The sequence below is a fragment of the Pelophylax lessonae genome, assembly GCF_965119305.1.
Source record: "Pelophylax lessonae genome assembly, chromosome: 1".
Lineage (NCBI taxonomy): Eukaryota > Metazoa > Chordata > Amphibia > Anura > Ranidae > Pelophylax > Pelophylax lessonae.
In genome coordinates, this window is record NC_138768.1 from 255320030 (window position 1) to 255344660 (window position 24631).

The 24631-nt window shown below is 38.0% G+C and overlaps 1 protein-coding gene across 1 annotated transcript in view; it reads right to left on the reverse strand.

Moving 5' to 3' along the window:
• GALNT9 (polypeptide N-acetylgalactosaminyltransferase 9) overlaps positions 1-24631 on the reverse strand; it is a 450947-nt gene that overhangs the window by 264633 nt on the left and 161683 nt on the right. The window contains exon 3 of the mRNA XM_082253021.1: positions 4301-4467. Within this exon, the coding sequence (XP_082109147.1) occupies positions 4301-4467 (167 nt within the window). The remainder of the gene's footprint in view (positions 1-4300; positions 4468-24631) is intronic.

Here is a 24631-nt window from a genome sequence, read left to right on the forward strand (position 1 = left end):
TTACTATCCACTTTCACTTAATTTTCATTGCCCCCCAGATGTTACCACACTACCAATCCCGTTTTCAGTCAAACAAGATCTTTTATGCCCATGTCAATGGCAGCACCCCAATCCAGTGAGACTCTTAATAGCCTGGCTATTGAATCGGCCAGACTAGAGGTGCAGGAATTCTCATCCAAGGTGGTTCAGAGCTTGGTCAAGACCATGAACGCTACATAAAAGAGGATATGAAGCTTGTTCTGTTTGTTCAGCAAAATGTTCTCCTCTATTGTCCCCAGCTCTAGCCAATAGCCTGGACATTTTTACAATCAGCGCTTTAGGTTGGTCTGCCATACAGCTCTATTAAAGTACAGGACTCTGCCTTTATCCTCTCTTTCAAGCTGCAGATGAGTGGAAGAGCCATTGAACAAAGGCATCATGCAGGCTGTAATCTATATACGACCACCAAGAAAATCCTTGTTCCCTTCATCGGACTTAGGCTTGGCTCTGAAAGCACTAGAACAGGCATCCTTTGCTTCAATAGCATTCAAGCATTCACATGGAGTCACTGAGTACACAGAAGGAAGACTTCAGGTCCTTACACAAGTTGCTAACCATGTACATGGAAAGGTCAAAGACATAAGGAAAGTGGACAATCTTTTCATTTCCTGTCAGGTTCTTGAGTCATCTTCTATTTATTTACCAGGGTGATTAGATTGGCATGCAGGAAGTAGGCCTTTCTGCTCAGGAACAAGGGCAAGTTCCTTCTACCGGAGGGGTGACAGCCTTTGGGGCAGTTATACCAAGATTTCAGTGAGGGATATGAGAGATGGCTAGCCCTTCATTTTGACTTTACAAGCTAGGCATGCAGTCAGCAAGTTCTGCAAAGTTTGGGACGGGACATATAAATTATTTTTGTCTTTGGCAGCTTTTCTTTGACTGTCAACGTTTCTTTGATATTATTATTATGGGTTAATCACTGATGCAATCTTATTTCTCTGAACTTCTGATAGGGTTTTACAGGGGCTATAAGATTAGAATGTTTGCCTTTTTTGATCTAAGATCTTAATTCCTACTAAGAACACAGTCTCTGTGGAAAAGTTTATATTCTCGCCATGTCTGTTTGTTTGCTCTGGTGTGCCCCCACTATCCAAATACATACCAGAGGACAAAGTGGCCTCCACCAAAAAACTGATCCTTCCTTGTGTGTGATTGTGGTAGAAACATTAGACAGTGGGATAGGGACTATGTCAGCATTTTACTATCCTCTGTAAAAGGCTGTCAGCACTACATTTACAAAATAGAAAGCCTAACTTGCTAATCTACAAGGGGAAGTAAATTATCATATTATTTTTTTCCAGATAGTGGAATTGAACAGAATAAACACTATTGAAAAAGTTGATGTGGTTGAAATAAGGAAAAACCAAGTTATAACTGACCTCTTGGATTACCTTGTAATAGTTGCAGAGAGTAGACTGCCTTCAATCACTTAATTTCATCTACTCAATGATTGAAGGTTAAAGAGTGCTACTTTTATTTTGCACTTTTAATCCTGAAGCACCCTATAACTAGTGATAAGCCAAACAACCCCCTGTTCAGTTCGCACCAGAACATCTGGAACAGGAAAAAAATTCTAGCCAACATGCAAACTCTATTATACTCTATGGGACATGAACATGAAAAACCAAAAGTCCTAATTTTAAAGGCTTCTATGCAAGTTATTGCCATAAAAGTGTATGGGGACCTGGGTGCTGCCCTGGGGATATGTATCAATGCAAATATTGTTTTTTAAAACAGTCATTTTTAAAGGAGCAGTGATTTTATTGATGCTTAAAGTGAAACAATTAAAATTAAAAATTCCTATAAATATAGTGCTTGGGGGGTTCCCTTAGTCTGCCTGTAAAGTGGCACATCTGTACGATGTATGGAGCCTGCTGCAGCAATACTGACATTTCTAAAGGAAAAAAAATCATTTAAACTTGCTTGTGGCTGTAATTTATTGCCGGCTCCCCGGAATACAGATAAAAAAAAAAACGACGTAGGGTCCCCCCCAAGTCTATATCAGGCCCCCCACCCCAAAGAAACTTGTTGAACCATTTTGATGTGGATAAGGACCTCTTCCCAACAACCCTGGGCTGTGATTGTTGGGATCTGCGAGTGGCGGGCTTATTAGAATCTGGAAGCCCCCTTAAACAAGATCCTGCCGCCCCCCATGTGAATGGGTATCGGGTACATCATATCCCTACCCATTCACCAAAAAAAGTGTCAAGAAGTAAGAAACACAGGAAACAGTTTTTGACAATTCCTTTATTAAAAAAGAAAAACGCCCGCCGGACCCAGAAAATATAAAAAATAGAAGAAACGCTTTTGCCTCTTGGGAGGCATCCCGCTGTTTGCCAGGTGGCATCGCCCCTTCTGGTGTCACGTGACATCACACAATGTCAGAAGGGGGTGGTGCCACGGGTTAATGTAGCCAGGTGGCCCCGCCCCTTACCTATATAAGAATTGTCAAACTGCAGGTCGGACAAAAGGGAGCACCCTCCATATGTTGAGGGCAAACAGTCTGGTATGGTTCAGGAGGGGGGGTGCTTGCTCCCCCCCTTTCCTGGTCTGCCAGGCTGCATGCTCAGATAAGGGTCTGGTATGAATTCTTGGGGAGACCCGCACCATTTTTTATTTATTTTTTGCCCTGCTGTTAAAAATGTGAAAATAAAAAAAAAGCGGGCCTTGGGTGTTGGTGAAGCCTGAACAATGTATGTCTTTATTTTTTGGTGGGATTTTTTTAACTTTTTATTAGAGTATGGGAAGGGAATATGGTGCTTGGGTGCAATACTGTTGTGCTTGGTGCACTATAAACCGTTTTATTTATATATATATATATATATATATATAAAGAAGTCCAGGGATTGCTGCACTTAAACTGTATTTGAAAAAGGTTCACATACAGATAAATTGCATATTGCTCATATCACAATGGTTTCGGGCTGTAAAGCTTGCGCCCCTCTTTACAGCCCGAGACCATTGTGATATGAACAATATGCAATTTATCTGTATGTGAACCTTTTTCAAATACATTTTAAGTGCAGCAATCCCAGGACTTCTTTTTCTATATAAGACCTTTGAGATGGCCTGATTGCATGCACTGAAAGAATACTGTGTGCTGTTTGCCTCATCTGTGAAGTTGTGTATATATAAATTAGGAAAGCCAAAAAAAAAAAAAGGGAACTACCGCTGACACAGAGGGGGAATGCCTGCAATGCAGAAGGGGGGACAGAAATTATGCTCTAAATATTATTAGTGCTGCTGCGCCACAAAAAAATCAAATGGTAAAAAAAAAAGGAAAGAAAACCACTTCTGACACAGAAGGAATAGCACCTGCGACACAGAAGGGGGGCAGCAATTATGTCCTAAATATTATTAGTGCTGCTGCTCTACAAAAAAGTGAAAAAATAAATAAACCACTGCTGACGGAGGAGGAATAGCACCTGCGAACCAGAAGGGGGACAGTAATTATGCCCCTAAATATTATTAGTACTGCTATATCACAAAAAAAATAAATAAAGAAAACCACTGCTGATGCAGAAGGAATAGCACCTGCGACCCAGAAAGGGGGATGGCAATTATGCCCTAAATATTATTAGTGCTGCTACTCCAGAAAAAAATTTAATAAAAAATGTATAAATAAACCACTCCTGACGCAGGAGGAATAGCACCTGCGAACCAGAAGGGGGGGGACAGCAATTATGCCCCTAAATATTATTAGTGCTGCTATGTCACAAAAAAAAGAAATAAAAAAAAAAGAAAACTACTGAGACACAGATGAGGGAGTTCTAATAATGCAGCAACAGCACCCGATGCTGCAAAAAAAAAAAATGGAAAACAAATTGGGATCAGTGGGGTGACACAGACATTTTGTGTATACCAACACTTGGTATATATAACACCACCACACTGTGTTATTTGCAAGAATCACAACACTACACTACACTGACTGCACTAAACTGGCTGAACACACAATCCAACTACCCTGCCTGTCTCCACTAACACACACTATACACGGCTGCCGTGTAAGCAGCCTTATATAGTGTGGGGCATGGCCCCTGAGCCATGATTGACCAAAGAGGCAAAAGCAAGATCACAGTGCATTATGGGGCGCTCATCAATGGCTGTACTTCCTGCAGAGCGCGCCGTTTGTTTGTGTGTTCAGCGACTCGAACATCAAGCCCATCCCAACTTATAAAAATATTTCTAAAGCAACCAGACAGAACCAACTTATATGTGATGAATGGGGGGTGTGTGCCCATTTGTAACAGACACTTACCATTGTCACTATTATCATCTACAAGAATGATCTCTTTCAGGAGATGAGATGGAGTGTGGTTGACTACACTGTGCACAGACCGTAGAATTACAGATAAGGCTTCATTTACAAAGATGAAGACCACAGCAATTTGAGGCAGATCTTCAGGGTAGTTCATCTGCTTGCATCTAAAAGAGAACAAATAAAAAGATTACGGTAAGTAATTTGAATTACTTTAAAAAATATGCAGTTACCATGTAAAGAAGTTGGCGAGGTTGTATATGCAAAAAAAAAAAAAAAAATAGTTAACAGTTTTTCTTTTCATCATCATAAACAATCCTATAGAGTTTGGAGCAATGAAGATAAATGGAATGCTTTAGTAGGAGTGGATGTCTGCTAAGTTTTATAAGGATCTAGCACATGATAGCGCTTTGCCGCCACTGATGCAGATCTCTACTAAAAGGACATCTTACTATAACACAATAGAATCAAAACATTTTTTACTTACATTTTACTCATGATGAGTTTAAAATAATCTTTGTCAATAGCCAGGGTAAGATAAGCAAGCACAGTATTAAACTCAGAAACACGCTCTTCAATACCCAAGTGATACACACCTGAAGTTCACACATTTCAAGGGACATGCTCTTTTCATCAGAGCCTGATGCAAAGCAGAGGACTCCCCCATCCACCTCATCTATGACTCATTCTATATGCTGCCTTAGGTTCTGTATTCAACAGCAGAAAACACTTACCAGTGTCCTTATCTACCCCAGCTTTTTCTACAGGATCATTTGGAAAAGTCACCTCCATATTACTAAATGTTACTTACCAAGGAGAAAAAAAAATAATATATATATATATATATATATATATATATATATATATATATATATATATATATATATAATAAGGAATACCACATATAACACATCCCGTTTTTGCAAAATAAAAGGACATTAGAGGTCACCTCAGAGTTTTATGGCCCATGTAAAAACTCTCATTCTACTGCTCTGTGTGCTTCTTTATGGCTAGAGAATTCCTGTGGGTCTGCTGATTTTGAGAGTTTTAATTGACTGTGTGTGGGGGTTGGAGTTATTTACTGCCATTTTATAAAAATTGCAGGCACAAAAAGGTTAAGATCATTTTTCTCAAATAATTTTTTCCTTTTTACCCTTGGAAACTGTCACTGTAAATTAGTTCTAACAGCATTAGAACAGAAATGAATGAACAGGTTTTGTATCATTCCGTCAACAGTTTTTACAGATACAGTTCTAAATTTGTTGTAGTTTAGAAACACTTCAGATGATGTGTTAGGTTTTTGTACAATTATTTATAGTACAATGGCGCTAACATTTTAATGTAATCTGTTGCTGCTATTTACTCAGCTCTAAGCACAACATAATCTACTAAGATCCTATGAATTTTCATTACACTATATTTTTTCTATCTGATAGACTGGGCAGGAAAGACCAATATCATCATTTCTGCCAGTAGGGTTTTTAAAATTAGAGCTGCTATCTAATTCATAACATCCTTTCCTTTAGTCCATGGTAATAAAGAAAGCCCTCAAGGCCTATTATAAATATAGGTCTTTAATTCCAAACTTTTAACTCAGGACAACTGACCTTATATTTGGAACGCAAATATGTCAATATCACAATAAAATCATTTCCACTACATATATCTTATGCATGTGTGTCTATGTAAAATTAGCTGGATGGCTTACTCTGGCTGCATTAGGTACCTTCAATAAACAGCTACAGGCAATATGGATCTGCCAGGAAATACAGTCTCCATGACAAAATGTGTATTTTCCATCTAATCGTCTCTACTTATATGTAATGTTGACACCCAATATTTGCGCATTTGGTATTTTAGATTAGAAACTAATATTAGACTAAGCCTACAAGAACTATTGATCTTGGCTAGAAAAAAACATAGCTCACCGTTAGATATCCTATACGCAACCTACACTTACTGTTTATGAATATCTTGTTAAAGATTTCTGTAATAATATATATATTTCACTGTTCTTTTAGTGAATCAGTCTGCCATGCATGTCTGCAAAGACAAAAAAAGTCTGGGGAAGTAAGCTCGAAGACACAGGCACAAATGTGTTTTCTAAGCACTAACCTCATTCCTATTTATTTATATCCACATAAATAAACTTTGTAATTAAGAACATAGTTAGATTAACAATATACAAGCATTCTGTGGTTATATGTATTTATTGTGCACTGTAGACCAAGTATGACTTTTGCAAGCTGTAAAATAAATCCATGTATTTTATTTTGTTATTCCAGGAATCTGGTACATCATGTAGATGACCTAATATGTATTTTGTGATGATACTTGAGTGTTTTGAAAAAAAAAAAAAAAAAAAAAGATAAAAAAGTAAAGGTTATCCAGATTAGAAGTAAGTATCAACCGAGAACCCAAACTGTGCAGTTGTGATGTATTTGTTTCCCTTTTCTGCCTTTTTTTCTCCTTTCTTTTGTTCATCTCCTCAACTCCAGTACACAGGCAAATATTGATTCAGCCAGCTAGTTTGCTTTGTAGGTAAACAGCAATTCTAACTAAGACTTTTTTCCTTGAGTTATGATAAGCTTATATTGAGATGAACCTTTGTAGTCCATAAAAAAAATTGTGGATCATCTGGAGACCAAAAGAGGAGAGAGACTCCCTTTCTGTTTACTACGACTGCTCCTACAGTGTTAAAGCTATTTTCCAGGTTTGTGAAATTAAAATTAGAGTCACAATTTAAAAACAGTGCAGGTATGCGGGTTCTGCCCACACAACCGCGTCATTTATTCATAAATAAACTACAAGTATTGTCTGCCACGGTGGTAGATGCCTTGTAGTTCTCAATGAACTACGAGGGAGCTGATCAGCAATCTCATGGTGCACTGACACTCTCTCCCATCTGTCAGCTGTCAGGAGTGTCTGCAAAAGCCCGATATTGTACCCATGAACTGCTAATCGCTGGTGCAATGCTTTGCAGGCTTCATGGTAAAAAAAAAAAAAATACATGCACATTTTTTTTTACCTGCAAAATCATGCGTATTTATTTATTTTTTTACAAAAAGGTGAACTAAACCTTGAAGTTTAAATAATTTGTTTGGACCACGCAGGTCCAAACAAACTATTTACTAACCAATGCAACAGCTGTGTGCACTGTATAAATTGTATGTAGCCTCAGTTACATAAAGTATACAGCCAGGTTGGTAACTTACCATCCCACTCCCGCAAAATCAAGTCAAGTTGAGTGCTGCTCTTCCATTTACAACAAGCTTTGTATTATATAAATGAATACAATGCTTCCTCTGATTGGCTCAGTCAGATATTGTGATGTTATCTGCCCAACCTCAACCTAAGCCAACCAAAGCAAGCTTTGTGTTCATTCATGGAATACAAAGCTTCATGTGAATGGCTGAGCAAAGCCAGGAAGTTCCCATCCTACTGCTGGAACACAGCACTGGATACTTTATGTAGCTGAGGCTACACACAGTCCATATAGCGCTAACAGCCTATGCATGTGTTAGTAAAGTAAAAAGTTCATTTGGACCAGCTTGGTCCAAACAAACTATTTAAACTTCACTAAAACACTGAGATCAGCTTTTACTGTTAGGCATAATTCACATTGGCATTGTCAAACCTGCTTTATATGCATTTAGAGCACATTTCTCAATGCCTATTATTGCATTAAAAATTAATTTAATCAATTATATTTTATTGAATTTAGAAGGTACATAAACAAAGATCAGCAAAACATTTTCACTACAGGTAAGCATTAACATAGATTTCAAGAAATAATAACTAAGAAATGTATATACAAGCATAGGAATCAATTATACAGCAACATGTTGACAGGCATTAGGGATAATAACTCTTACATAAGGTGTTAGATGTGATAGAACGTGGCATGGTCAGTGATTAGACCCAAGCTACAGCAGTGGGGGGGGGGGGGGTGTCTGTTGTGTTCTCAATAAGACTGTTTGGGTATAATGAGAAGAATGTTGCAAGAAGCATGCAGGTACATGGATAAATAAATGCACTATCCAAAATTAACAACTCAAGGGGGAAAAATCCAGCGGGGTACTTCTAAAAAAGCAAGGAAGATAAAGTCTTGTGAAACATGAAGGATGGCTTCCCAGAGAAAGACAGATTTATTCTCCCTGGAGAAGAGACACCTCAGGGGGGACATGATAGCAATTTATAAATACCTCAATGGTGATCTCAGCATAAAAAAAAAGCTATTCAGTCGAAAGGATTGCATGAGGACTCGAGGGCATACAATGCGATTAGAGGAGAAGTGTTTTAACCTCAGGCAACGCAGGGGGTTCTTTACTGTTAGGGCTGCAGGATTCTGGAATTCTCTACCACAAGAGGTGGTTTCTGCGGGAAGTATGGTTGCTTTCAAAAGACTCTTAGACGTACATCTCAGGGATCAGAACATTCAGGGGTATGAGAGATGATTACGGCCACACACACCTACACAAGTTGAACTGGATGGACTATTGTCTTTATTCAACCTCAACTACTATGTAACAGTGAGTGTTATTGTGCCATCGTTATGGATGTGCTGCACAGGATGGATGTTGTAACCAAGTGATGGAGAACATACGTTTGAATTGAGTCTGAGTGTTGAGATTGACTGTAAAAGATAAGATTTTGGGAGGCTCTGCTTGCTTCCCATTAGATGTTATAAATTTCCTGGCTTTGACTCTGCAGTGAATGATGAAAGGAAGATGATGTTTTGGCCAGCGCTCATAATTTAGTAAGAGGAGTGCTATTTCTGGGTGCAGATTGAGTACATACTTATTACTGAGGAGATCAATTGAAAACACTGACCCAGAACAGACAGATTTTAGGAAAAAGCCACCAACTATGCAACAGAGATCCCTTCTCGCCACTGTTTCTCTAGCAAGATGGGGAATAAGAAGGAAACAATCTGGATAGAGCATGTAATTAATTTCCAGTGGTATCATTTAGACTTTATGTTTACCTTCATTTACCTGCATTGAGTTTAGCTGTATTAAGAGAAAATAGAAATCTGTGCATCTGGGACCTTTTTAGACACTCTAAACTCAGCCAAACCCAGACTTAAGAACTAAATACAGGAGTGCCAGTGTGAATGAGTCCTTAGTGTCCTAGCAGTCAGGACACACACGGTTGAGTACATAGATATCAGGGCTATTTTTAGAACCCTGATGTTTCATTCCACTGCAAGATAAGTGTCCCTGAGGCTGATAGGGCAGATGTAGCAAGGAATGCAGAAATTTGTCAACAAACTTGTACATATTATATACAGATACGTTTGATGTGTGTAACTAGATTTTTCTTTGGTAAATTTGGTACTGAAATATTAAGTTGTTACTTTTATTTATTCCAAAACTTTACCTCTTATTTACACGTTCATGATCCCTTGAAGTGCATTCATGTGTGGTATGCTGAGTGTTAACATACATTACATTAAGGCAGCCCACCGTAACTGATCAAAAAAAAAGGATATGACCCATTTTTAACTGTGCAATGAATGACCTTGCAATGCATTGCACATAAAGTAGGTGCACTGCTATGTATTTCGAGAACATTGACATATTGCTGTAACACACAATCCAAAGCTAAGCATCCTAAATAATACAAAGTTGTAGGTAGGTATACTTTGTAAATGTTTTCCAGAAAAGTACAATTGTATTCACTTCAAGCAACAGTACTTAAAAAGGCACCTGCCCCACAAGAGGCACACAGCCACTGTGATTGTTAACTTTCTGATAAAATTATTAGTTGCATGGTTGTCTCTAGCTTTAATGCTTTCAGACTCACTGTCCTGGAACAAGCACCAACTATGTGAAGTCAGAACTTCTGCAATACATATAAGCATGGCTTCTATGGACCAACACAATGGTACATAAGAACTATTCCATCTAAGTCACGGCTTGTAAAAAAATGTGTTTGTAACAAATGGTCCTATAATGTAAAGCTGTCTTTGTACTATTAACCAGAGGCTCTGGGTGTGTGGTTGGCCTAGGGGCTTAAAGGAATAGCTTGCATATTCCACCCTTTATCGTAAATTGAAGAAAAAATCCCTAATTGTTTTGACCTGACATGGAAGTGAGACATAGGAAGGCTCTACTGTCTTTAAGAACATAGAAATATCCTCTTATCTGCATTGGCCATTAAAAATGTTCACAGGTTCACTCATTTGTTAATGTTTTATTAATAATAAATATAATAATAATAATAATAATCAAACTGTTGTTAAGATGTTTATTTTTTTTATTTATTCATGGAAATATTGCAAATAGAATGGATGATGGGTTTTGCAATGGATTTGCTGAATGAAGGGACTTAACTGCTGACTGCTGAATCCATTTCTCTTCAGACAGTTTGAAATATTTCAGGTTCCAGCAGAGAACAATAGGAAAGCCTCATCTTTAAATTTTTCTTCTGCACCTGACTCACAGATCTCTTGAGGTATAAAGAAAAGATGGCACTTTAAAACTGTCAGCCTTGGTTAAGTATCTCGGTAACTCACACACTGCGTTTCATGTCTCTACATTTTTCCTGGGGATCCTTGACTGGAAAAAATCTTTGCTGTGTTTATCGGTCAAGAATCACTTACCGTATATGCCGGTGTATAAGATGACTTTTAACCTTAACAAATATGTGGGGGTCGTCTTATATGCAGAGTAAAAAATGTGAACCTTAAGAGAACTCCAGATTTAGGACTACTTTTCATAATTCGTTTGGGCCAAGCTGGCCCAAAACAAACGTCCCTAATCTGTCAGCCCACTGGATGTGCGGTAATACTGGATGTACCGTAGCTTTGGCTACATACAATATACCGCGCTGAGCCAATCACGGCAAACGATGTATTCTATTATAGAATACAAAGCCTGCTCAGATTGGCCGAGTCAGAGAGGCAGGCTGATGATGTTGCAAGTTACAACCTCTGAATCAGCCAATCCGAGCTGGCTTTGTATTAAATAATAGAATACAACGCTCGCCGTGATTTGCTCAGCACGGTATACTGTATGTAAACGAAGCTACAGTTTTACCGCACATCCGGCACACTGACAGATTAGTGGGTGTAAACAAGACGGCTGCTATAAAAGACCACATCATAGCTCCACCAGCAATAACAAGTAAATATGAAGCATTTTGAAGGATTTTAAGTATCGGTAAGTCATACCCATTTTAATTAAAATTATTTTAATAAGATCTGATGCTTTTAAATGGTGTTGCCTCGGAAGGGGGGTAGTCTTATACAGCGAGTATAGCCCAAAACCTGTGTTTTAACTGGAAAATTAGGGGGTTGTCTTATACGATATGGTAGGTTTTTGGGAATACTTGCTAGGAATATGCCTGGTTTTGATGGTTGTAGAACCTTGTACCATTGTTTCATATCTGCTGATCATGCAAAAGAGTTTTAGCTTGTTCAGCAGGAATTCCAGATAAAAAGATAATGCCATGATTTTTTTTTTATTTCCTGCACTTAATTAACTCTAGATACAGAGATCATTATTATACTCATTGTTATATCTAACTGTCAGAATCAGACAGTTATGCAAACAGAAGTGTGAAAATATTTTCTATGCAAATTCAGCCTTACTGCAACATACTTGGTAGAGAACAAAGATAAGCAACCCAAAACTCTCTCCACTGCTGAATACCTGATCTACAAATTAGAAAATCAACAAGATTACGTTTTTTTTGTTTATGTGTAAAATAATGTAGGCTGTGACCATCCTGTTTAGCCAGAATTAGGAACTTACATCAGAGTTTACAAAGTAAATCATACCAAAACAGATTTGTATTTTCAGACACTAAATTCACGTTATGTTATTTTACATACATTATCACATATACAAAAGTAAATAAAGCAACAATAACAGAGAAACCAGGAATGCTAAATCTCGCTAAGCTTGACAGGACTGGGAAATATTATGTACAGTCCCACAGTTGCACCTTGAGGATGAGTCACTAACAGATATCAAGGTTACTACATTAAACACCAGGTAGAGCCAATAAAGAAAAGGGAGAAGGGAGAGAACAGGGAGAGAGGGTGTGTGTGGGGTGAAGGAGATGTGGGGAAGAGGGAATAGGAGGTGGGAGTAAGAGGAGGGGTGATAAGCAGGGGGGGCAGAGAGGGCAGGTTGTGAGGAATTTGAAAAGAAATTAGGTAGAAAGCATTGGTCTTATAAGAGACATTTCTGAAACTTCTGACATTCTCACTGGAGGCATGTATTGACAAATGAGCCATCTATCATTACACGAGTAAGAGTCTTCATCCCTTTGGATGTCCAGATAGATGGATCTGGAATAGATTCTAAACAGGGGAGCTGTAGGTTTCTCCATAATGAAGTGGAAGAGGATCGATCTGTCTGGTTACCCGCCATGAAGCCCTGACTACTAAGTTTTAATCAGAGACTTTAAAGAGTCAATAAGAGTGACATACCTATGTAAGAGCTTAACTGCAAATCAAAGGGCCCCATGGCAAAATTTTGATTTCCTTCCCCCACTTACCATTCTATTCAGTTACCTCTCTACAGTGTTCTCCACTTTGCAAAATTGACAGACTACTCCAGACGTAAAGCTACAAAATGCTGGCATTTCAATGCCTGCTTCTGTATGCCAAGTTTTAGTTGGTCTTAATTACATCTGGTTTTGTTTTCTCTGAATTGGAGGTAATTCTATGTGAACTTGGTGTAGCAATAGCACCATTTTGTAAAAGTGGTGCTATTAAGAACTGCCTGAATCTGCCACCCTTGTCTGTAGAACTGCCAAAACTACCAGAAGGGATTTTTTCAATTTGGCGAATGACATTTTAAAGGGGACATACTGCCAGAAAAGTGTTGGTAGTGTGTTATTGAATTCCCCACATTATCAGGATCAGGGAAGCTAGAATACATTATATTGCTAGGTACTTTGTTATGGGTTGTATTTTGATGTATATTACATTCCTCCTTAGGTCAACTTGATTCCAATAAAGAGATTGCATTTACTTTCCTCAAAGGTACTCCTTACTTGCAAAATCCTGTTAGCTTCTTCTTCTCAAACCATCTTTCCCCATCTGTCCTAACTTTACTGACACTACAAAAGCATAAATTCATGCACACGTCATTTTCTGCCCTGACTATTACATCTGCGCTATTTATGTCCCTTCCATTAACCAAATTGGCACTTCTTCCATCAATCTAAAATGCAGAAGCCTGGCTCTTTTCATTTTGAGCTGTGTAGCTAATGCTGCCTCTCAGTGTGAACAATTGCAACTGCTGTTTTTTCATTGACTGACTGATTGATTTACGTATTTTCTTCAGTAAACAATGTAACCATGCTTCTGAATTGAAATGGCATATGCTCATTATCATCTCATATCGCCATGTCACTCTAATTTCAGTCACCACTAACCTAAGCAGTTAGCCTGTTGGCCAAACATAAGCATGCTGCTTCATTATGTCTTATGATTTGACAGTTTCTATGAAATCGTCCAACTCCCCCTCCCAACAATTTCAGCTCCTTCCTCTTTTAAAACACCCTAGTAGTTTTATGTAATAATTATAATGCTGGAAGGAATAGGTAGGATAGTTGAACACCATCATTGTTTTATAAAAAGTTGATGTTTTGGTGTGTTTTGTGTGTGTATACTCTAATCTTTTATACCGCCATGTTGTTTTCAAGTTGAAAGTCTCAATGGGGAAAGCAAGATATGGCAGGCTTGGCTTAAATTTAAAAAATCAAGCTGTTGATCAACCTTAACTTCATGGGAACATACCTATATAAAAATGCAAGGCTTAGTGGCATTGAATGCAGTCTTGGTCAGAACAAGAAAGGGTAGGTTGCATCACAATATGCAAATACATGTTTCTCAGCTCTCTGTGTGAGAGGTACCTGTAGTCAAGCATGGCTTGACCATGTCCTGTAATACTAATTTCCACAGCAGTCACTTGTAGACTCAAGATTCAAATATAAGGCCCAATAATATGTTAATGTGATCTCCAAATCAAGGTAAGCTACAAGCATAACCTTTCATTTTTATTAAATTAAATTCTGATTCAAATGTAGTGTCAATTCACAGAAGGACATTATGGGGAAAATTTGCTAAAACCGATGCACACAGAATCTGGTGCAGCTGTGCATAGTAATAAATCAGCTTCTATCTTCAGCTTGCATAACTTTGACAATAAACCTTGAAACTGATTGGTTGCTATGCAGAGCTGCACCAGGCTTTGTGTGCACCAGTTTTAGTAAATCTCCCCCACATGCACTATTTTTATAATACATTATTTGTTATTTTTACATTTAATTTGTCACACTTTATCAAATTTTTTTTTTACACAGACCTGCTATATTTACCCAGTGAGCTCAATACAGATTTACTAACCCAGCACAAGTATGGAGACTGCTATGACTTCATTTTCTGGGTCAGTTACTCAGAAAGTATTGAAGGCATAGAAAGCCAGGAAACTGCCATTTTTCGTTGAAGGTCAACCCACATATTTCTTTTAGCACAGATTTCATGTAACAGATCATTTTTAAAGGAAATTTAACAGAGCCGAGTTTCTCATATTCCCAAAAAGAATGTTGAATTTCAACAGAGCAAAGGTGAACAAGAAAAAGTAAGTATCAGTAAAACGTATCCAATCAATGTTACTCTTGTGGTTTATGATTTAAAGTTCCTGCTGCAAATTCTATAAAAGTTAGGCCTTTTACACATGGGCTTTAGCTTAAGAGCTATGCATATAACAAGCCTCAGCAATACCAGAAGCCTGTTGAAAGCCTGCTGATGCATGCTAGCAGCTTATTTAAATTGTCAGGCAGCACCACTATAATGATCTGTGTCTAACATTACTAAACTGGAGGTGAAGGGTGCTTTAATAGCTTTAGAAAAACTGCTCAAAGCTTGGTGAAAGCTTTTCATATGATTTTTTTTTAAAGGTTGCTGGCCTATACATGTTGCACTTATATAGGCTAAAGCCTGTGGGTGGAAGGTCTTATAAAAAGGCTAGTAAAAGCAAATTCCAGGGAACATGTTCAACACTGAAATTATACTAGTTACAAGGATATGGTTACAAGAAAAATTGTGAGTGTGGCTGTGCTGTACTAAATAGGTTATAAACACTGGAAACATGAAGGGACAATTACACACACCAGGCATCTGTGTTAATGGAATCTCAGGACAAAGGGAAATGTATAAAAAGCAATGTCTACTAACATTGTTTTTAGTTTTGGTTGGACTAGGAAGGGTTGAAACACATTTCCATTTTTATTGCTGCTCTGCCCCCTTCTTGAAAAACATATTCCTCTCTCTTTCTGTTTTAAAAAACACACAGGAAGTGAGGGCAATCACCCAAATCAGGGCAAGAAAGCTACAAAAAACATGACACAGTGTCTAACCCTTCACAACTTTACTAAAGGAACATGTGCATTTATTGGTGTCTGGATTCCATTGTGGAGATTCTGCTCATTTGCTGTCCAAGTGACCACACAGGAAGCGAGTGAAAATTTAGAAAGATTTTGACTGGAGTATCTCATTACTATGTTCTCTGAAGTCATGATCTAGTAAGGGGTTCTGCAATCTTAAAGCTGAATACACACTATAACATTTTCTTTAGATTTTTTCCTTTAGATTTACCAAAACCATATAATATGAGGTCAACCCTAAACACTTTCAATTTGTATGCAATCACGGAGGCCCTTGCACTACATCATTGAAGGTAAATCTAAAGGAAATTGAACAATAAAAGTTGCATAGCTTTAGTTTACAAACTTTTTATTGAAAAGTGAACTTCATACACAGAGGAGCTTTAAAGATGCCCATGAAGGAAGGTTATACATAGAAAAGAGTGCACATGTACAACAAGGCGATGAAGCCAGTGATGTGATTACCAATGAAACGTGAGAGATGATACATACATCAATCTTTAAGTTATAGTACAAAAAAGCAAGTTATGCCAGTATTACAGTTAAAAAATTGACAGCGAAATTCCAGATGTCATCAGACCAATTGTTGGTAGGCGCAACGTGTTTTTGGACTGTTGAATCCTGATTACACCCAAGCCATTTGGATACTGCTGGGGGTAACCTGGAATGCCAGCAGAGCATGATTATCCAGCAGGGTGTGTATAGCAGAAGAATGTAAAAAAAACTTCAACTAGAAAAAGGATTCACGCATACCACCGGTGTTGGGGTATGGGAACAGGAGAGCTTTGCTTTAAACCACCTGGTGATGGGAAGATTAAAGCGCCAAATTGCCTTGCTTGCAACCAAGACATTAAATACCAGTTGCTGGTATGTTGACCTGGCTCAAGGCAGATGTTCATAGAGTAATGCTGTCCCTGGTGGAAGACAGTAACGTATTTTTTTGCTGAAAATTACAGCGCTGCAAATTGAAAGGAAAGGATATTTCTAATAACATTGAATTACAATTTGCAATATTTTTTAATTTGAATTACAGTATGCAATATATAATTTTTTTAATTACTATTTTTTTCCCTAGAAATTTACCCCTTAAGGAGCAGTTAATGACAAATGCAAAACTCAAGATGGCTGCCACATAACCTCACTGATGTAGCTCTGCCCCCATACATGTTACACCAGTTCCTACTGATGAAGACTGTGCACCAGGCATAACATGTATGGGGCAGGTCTACATCAGTGAGGTCTTATGGTAGCTGTCTTGAGGTTTGCAGAGCATGTGGTGTGGGGAGAGTTGCCATATTGTGCCATCTGTTTTACATAGCACTAAGTGTGCACATGCTTGGGTGGGTTTTATTATTAAATGTCCTTAAAGGTACAGAGAGCACTATATTCGTTTTTACTCTTTTACATGAATGATTGTCTGAATGTGAGGATAGTGGGGGAGATAAGGATTTTATTTAGGAGCCATCTGATTAGTGGCCCATGCGGGGGAAAGAGTGCATCTGACCCTTGACTTATAATCAGGGTTTCGTCCGGAGGTGAGCTTATACTTAGCACAGGTGATTTACAATTTGAAGATTCTTTGAACATATGGATTATATCAGTGTATGGAAGCACATTCAGCAATCAAACATTTCATCTTTCATGGACTTTTATATTAGGACATTTAAAGCGGCGCTCCACCCAAAAGGTGAAGTTCTGCTTTAAGGCCTCCTCTCCCACTCCTGTTTATGAAATTGAGCTTTTGGGGAAGGGAGGGAACAGGTACCTGATTTTACCAGCCTAGGTGATCGGAAGCTGCAGCCCCCCCTCCCCCCCCGCAGTCTTCCCAGTCTTCCGGGACACGTGACAGGTCCCATAAGAGTGCTGGTCCATTCACATGGGAACAGCAGATACAAGATAAAAATGGCTAAGCAGTGCACATTGCTGGATCATAGAACAGGTAAGTGGCTGTTCGAGTTGTAGCTGCTGACTTTACATTTTTACACAGGGGACTTGAGCTCCTCTTTAAGTCATTGTAATTGTGGTGTATGAGAATAGAGGTTTTGCTCCATCTTTTTTACTATATAACCATCTGTCTTTAGCCTTAATTATCACTTTATTTTCACAGAACAATAACACAGATTAACCTGATATATAGAAAAAAGGAGGGTGCAAACACCTAGTGAATTACCTTAGAAATGTTAATAAAAAAATGCCAAAAGCATATTCACAACCATAAAAGAATAAACCTATATCATGTACAACTCCAGTATCAAGGATGACACATCACTACGGTAGGAAAGCTGACTCGTTTCAGTCTCTGAGGAAGGGAGCATGCCTCCTGAAATGCGTCAGTTTCCAACCGTAGAGATGTGTCATCCTCGATATTGAAGTTGTACATGACATGTGGTTTATCCTTTTATGTTTGTGAGTATGCTTTTGGCATATTTTTAAAAAAATGGTAAGGTGTCTAAGGTAATGCACTAGGCATTTGCACCCTTTTTTTCTGTTTCTAGCAGCATCGCTAAAAATACCATCTTCAACAGAGTGAATGCTGAGGTTTGACAGTCTTTTGTAACCTGATATATATACAACAGTAAAAATAAAAATATTAGGAAGCCCTGTTATTTACATTCTGCTTCTGCTACCAATAGAAGCTTTTGTGGCATGAAATTGCAAGTTTAACAAAAAATAAACCAATTGCTGATTTTGAGTCCCACTATTATGCATCTATTTTCCCACATTAATATATTTATATATATAAATATATGCTCTTTACTTTATGCCATTATCTTCCTTTTTACTTGGTGAGAAATTTCAGCTATTGTCTTCAGTCTAAAGATTGGTTTCTCAACCCTTTTATGTGTATTTATACCAAATGAAACATTTTCACTTGCACAGCACAGCACAATGCAAGGTTACTGAAAGTATTATTTTCAAGTCTTTAGAACAATCCAATATAGAACAAGGTATCATTAAGTCTACAGCCAAGGATAAGCCAGCAAAATAAATGTTATGTTGTAAACTCATATCTGACAGGCATAATAAGGGAATTGGAGGGCATGTGGTGGCCTGGGCCATGATATATACTTTATCTCTGCATATTGAGATGAAAACTTCAACCTAATGGTGACAGTGCAGCGTCACTTTTTAAGCCAAGGATCTCCAAACTACTGTGCGCAGGCCACATTTGACACTTTAAAAGGTTTTATTCAGCTTGCAGCAACCCTGATGGGCAGTGGATGTGCCAGTTTGTGTATCTTTAAAGGGAGGCCAGCTAGTCCAGTAACAGCCAGCCATGACCCTCCCCCAGTCCCCAGCACATACCCCCCCCTCGTCCCACCATGGTAAGGTGGGGATTTGCTGGGCACTGCTGAGTGTAAGGGGGGACTCTTCTGGACACACCTGGATGTAATGGGGGATTCTTCTGAGCATTCTTGGATGTAAGAGGGCACACTGTTGGCTTGTGTTCCCCCTATTAGGGTAATATTTTGTTATTTCCAGCAAAAGTGCGATCACTGCTTTGTTAAATTTAGAGGTAACAGTTGAGACGTTTGTGATCATTATGTGTATTCATGAATCATCTTCCCACTACATTTCTAATAGATATAAAACAGAAGGAAAACCTAGAGCACATGTAAAAAATTCTGAAGAGCCTAGAGATTGGTTGGCCGGGATAGGTTTAAAAATCTTATAGAGAGAGCTTGTATCTGATGCCATTCAATATAAGCCTGGATTGTCCTTGTAATTTTGCTGCTATTAAACCTCATCGAGGAAAAGGTTAAATCGGCAATAAACCCAAAGCCAAAAATGTAATATATTGCAGATTAGTAATCATTAGATGTGGTAGCTACATAGGATTTCTTTTCTTTGTTTTTTTTTTCCCTTTGTTTTCACCTGGTAATCTGGCCAGTAACACGCCTCCTGTATTAGTAAAGAAGAGAAAAGGAGGCACAGAAGACAGCAGCATTGTCAGTATTTTAATGTCAAATGTGTTAGCAGATTTAGATATATGAACAAATTGAAGCCAAGCTCCAGCTATAACTTTACAAGCAGTTATAGCAAACAGTTTTTCTTTTTCCTTTTGAGATAAAGTTGATTATTTTAATCACCCCTGCTAGTATTAGGTGGTTTTTCTCATCAATGTAAACTGATACATTCTACTGGAGAGCTTTGGCTTTTGAAAAACAGACTTGCTGGCTTTATCACCAGCTTAATATAATAAATATTTGCCTTTGGGTTTAATACAGCTTTATTTAACCAGTCGGTTCACTAAAAACTGGCATTGTAGTTTTTAGTCAATGCTGGACAGTTAAACAAACTGGCAGCTTCTTATATCTCTCTGGGACTGTATTTGAAAGATCTGTTGTGCCTGAGTTCATTGGTTTTACATGTTGGGATCCTTTAGGAAGGAATCCCCCTTTCCCCGTCAATTCTTTTTGCTTTTCTTTATGCAACGCGATTGCAATAATACATGCAAAGCTAGGCAGTGACGCCCAAAGCTCTCAGGTGAATATGTAATTGTAACACTTACTGTACAGTATTACTAAACTTTTACTTTTAGAGCCCATTCAGACTAGCGCGACATGACTTTGTGAAGTCGCGTGCACCGCTGTGCACCGTGACTTCGGCGCGACTTGCAGAGACTTCACATAATGGAAGTCTATGCAAGTCGCTCCGAGGTCGCCCCAAAGTAGTATAGGACCCTTTTTCTAAGTCGGAGCGACTTGTGTAGCTCCTATTAGAACGGGTCCTGTGCTAATCAATGGACCGCGACATACCGCGACTTGTCAGGCTGACAAGTCGCCTGACAAGTCGCGCTAATGTGAATGGGCTCTTAGATGAACTGACCCTTTAAGTAAAAATATTGAAACTAGTGCCTACAAGTTTTATTACAATCCTACTGGAATATAATTGTATTGGAAAAGCTGGTATAAGTTTAAAATCAAGAAGGGGCATTAGTGAAAACAGCACAGTTTAAATTTCCTCTGATGTTTTTTTTTATAATGATTACAAGCTGCGCTGAAATCTTGTTTCTTGTACAACTGACCTTTAATCCTCAACCCTTTTCTTCTTATCTAAGTGCAAGCTACAAACTGTTTTACAAGATATGGTATGGTCAATTCTTGTTGTTGTCCATGACCCAAACTCAGTGACTTAATACAATCAGTCTTTTGTGTCCCTCCACAGCTGCATTATCATGGGCATTGAGAGCTATTATTATTCTACATATAATGGCTCGTTTGAAATGAGAAATCCCAAGCAGTTCTCAACCATGCTGACCTTCTTCCAGGGAGCAGAAGCATTTGTGATGGATTACTCCCCGTTACCGTGGCTACCCCTGGCCTCCATCACAGTAATGCGTTTGAAATAAAATTTCAGGTGCATAAACCGTGCAGTTACAATGCTGTTAACAGATAACACTTGTTGGATGCACATGAAATATGAATTGCTTGATGCTTGGATGCACATGACTAATTTGAATGAACAGACAATATATTGCAACTGATTGATTCCTTGTAAAAATCAAACACCATGGCTCAGGTGAAGACTATCCGGTATGCATTTGGCCATTTCTTTGCTACTACTCTGCTTAAATATTTTTATTGTAAAACAATAAATGAGAGTGCAAAATCTGCTGCAGCTGTGCATAGAAATGACTTACCTTGTAGTTTTTTTTTTTTTTTGTCAAAGCTGAAGTTAGAAACTGATTGGCTACCATGCACAGCTTCACCAGATTGAGCACTCTCCAGTTTTAGTAAATCAACCCCTCTGTTTTCTTTTCAAAAAATTTTCTTTTTACAATGAACAAGAATTTAAAGTTTGCAAGTTTCTCTTCTGTCCACTTGAGAACATTAAAATATGTGTAAATTTAAAAATGTTATATTTACTTTAGGGTTGAATAGGGTAGATCAAGACCCTTTGCCAAGTTTGTTTGTGGTCCTGCTGGAAATATCCCCCTTCATTTCTTCTTGTAGTAATTGTCAACTCAACAGATAGTGAGGGAAATCCAAACATTTTGAGTTGTCATCAGCACAAGAGATGAAGGAAAATCCTTCAATCAGGGAAGACACCTGTTACTGTGACTCTCTGGGATGAATATTCTGTTCAGTTTGTGGAGATCATTTTTCATTTCCTGTTGCATCTCGAAGACAGAAAGTAAAAGTCTCTCCAATAGGCCACAGAGAGCAAACAAAAAAAAAATGTTGATAGAGGTTTTAAAGGGATTGTAGAGTCTTATTGTTTTTCACCTTAATGCATTCTATGCATTAAGGTGAAAAATCTTCTTTTGCTGCAGCACCCCCCCAAGACCCCTCCTTTTTCTTACCTGACCTCAATCCTTCCAGCGCCGTGCATGAGCCCAGCAGCTCCAGCAGCTGGCTCTGATCTCATTGGACAGATTTATAGCTGCAGAAGCCATTGGCTCCCGCTGCTGTCAATCAAATCCAGTGACACGGAAGCGGGGGGGGGCAGGGCAGAATCCCACTCTCAGTGTCAATGGATGCAGCAGCAGGACTTAGGAACATGCCAGCGTGGGTGCCCCCATGAAAAACAGCTTTCTGTGGGGGCACCAGATGAAGAGGAGGTGCCAGGAGTGCCACCGGTTCACCCCAGAATAGGAGGATCGGGGCTGCTCTGTGCAAAACCCTTGAACAGAGCAGGGAAATATAACATGTTTGTTATTTTTATTTTAAAAAATCCTAACCTTTACAACCCCTTTAACCCATCACTACTCTTTTCAAAACTAAGAAAGGTAAAACATGCTACATCAACATTTTGACTTCAGATCATATTGTGACACTGTTTATAACATCTACAAAATAAATAATGGTATTTTTCATACAAATTAGGGTCTAAAATGCAATAATATAATACAAAACAAAGTACACTGTCTGTTTTTGAAGTTTTCTTTTAAACTAGTGATGTAACTATAGCCATAGCAGCACACATGGCTGTTATGGGGTCTGGGGGTGAAAGGAAGGCCACATTAGGTCAACTGCGAGGCAAATAAGACTATGAGATTTGTCTAGAGTTTACAAAAACTTTGTCATAAGGGTGGTTATTATTGTAGTTACTACAACTCTTTTTTTTTTTACTGACTAATAGACTATAGACTAATAATAACCTAAGTCCCTGAGATCTTAGCTCTGGGATGCTCCTCCTATTGAGGACAGAGTAGTTTGCTAGAAAATTAAAAAAAGTTAATTTCTTGTACTGATGCCCTCTTCTGACAAAGAAAGATCTCCATCAAAATGTTACTATGGGGTCCCATGATCTTTAGTTACATCCCTGTTCTGAACCTACATGTCTTTTATATTAAAAATACCTGATTAATGTCTAATACTGTGTTGTAAAAGTCTAAGCCCACTGAATAGCCAGGTTCAGAGAGATCCAGTGCAGAAAGAGAAGAGCATGCAATCAGTGGAAACACATTTACTAGCAGATTGTCACTTATTTGAGTTGTAAAAATAACCATGAAAAAAAAATATTAGGTTTAGGATTTGATCCTGTTTTCTGTGAAAAAAAGCATTGCAAACACTATGAACAGCCATGACAGATTTGATTCAAGTGTATAAAAATAATAAATCAAATTTTTTAGACATACAGGTGTAGGGGGTCACAAACTTCTGACTGTATATGCATTCCAGAACAGGGGCTTCTGGACTCAGAGAAATCTGACTCTTTGGAGCTTGCTGCCAAGTAGCTTACTAATAATTTCCATATCTCCACACATAGAAACATATGCCCAGGGGACTGGCAATGTACAGAAAATGTAATATATGAAACGTAACACCCTGATCTGTTTTTTTAACCTTCTGACATTTGCACAGCTCCAAAATAATTTGTTGCACCAAGCAACTTTTATTTAGTAACCCAATTAATGCAATGAAAAAAGACATGCACCTCTGAGAGCGTTTCTATATGGATGTTAATCCTACAAAGTTCCACCACTCGAAATAACATTGCTGAACTAATGGAATATCTGAAAATATATTAACAATAGAAAAAAAAAGTAAAAATAATTAACCTAATCCTAACTCATAAAACATTTTTACCTCACAATACTATTAGCAATTCATATATAAATGTATAAATGCATTTGGTAAAGGCACCTATTGGGGTTTAAATTAATGAGCACAAAGTAGGGAAAGACCAGGGTTCTAAATAGCAATTATGCTAAAAGATATAATGTAATCCACTAAGGAGGCTCATGATAAATAAGAATCATAAACTACCATCCATTCAAAGCAAAATCGTAAAATGTTGGGTGCACAATGTAGGAAAGTGCAATATAAATTCAAATAATAAATGTGCATCCTCAAAATTGTTAATAAAAGAAGAAGAAAATATATAAATAGTAAAACACTTCATGTATAGTCAAGATTAAAGTGACACCAGCATACGATCAGATCATAGAGAGTGAACATAGCCAGTGCCACCCTCTAACAGGAAGTTGAGTATAAAAAAAAGTAAAGGAATTTGGACATTTTGTTGAGGTTAAGAGTAATATAATGGACTTGTTGAGTTAAGAATACACACTTGAATAGGAATAAAACAAAAAAACAGAGCTTAGTGTCACTTTAATGGTAGAAACCTAGGGCAATCATAATACCAGATTGTAGGAGGATAAACCATACACCATTTAATGCTTTAGAGGCTGATGAAGCAAAACAACAAACACATGTTGGATTGCATAAGCCACAAGATATTTAGTGTACCAAATATAACATACCACTTAAATCAGAAGAAAACTGCCTACTATGTAAACACCTTTTCCAGAAACCAATATTGTGTACAATCTAACAACCACCATTTGCAGTGCTTTGCTCATAGTAACAACCTGACATTCAAAATATAATGAAAAAAAAAGGCAGAATAAAATAAGACATCAAGGAAAATTTTAAACAGGATCTAATAGGATGCCCCAAAATTGCCCTGGGT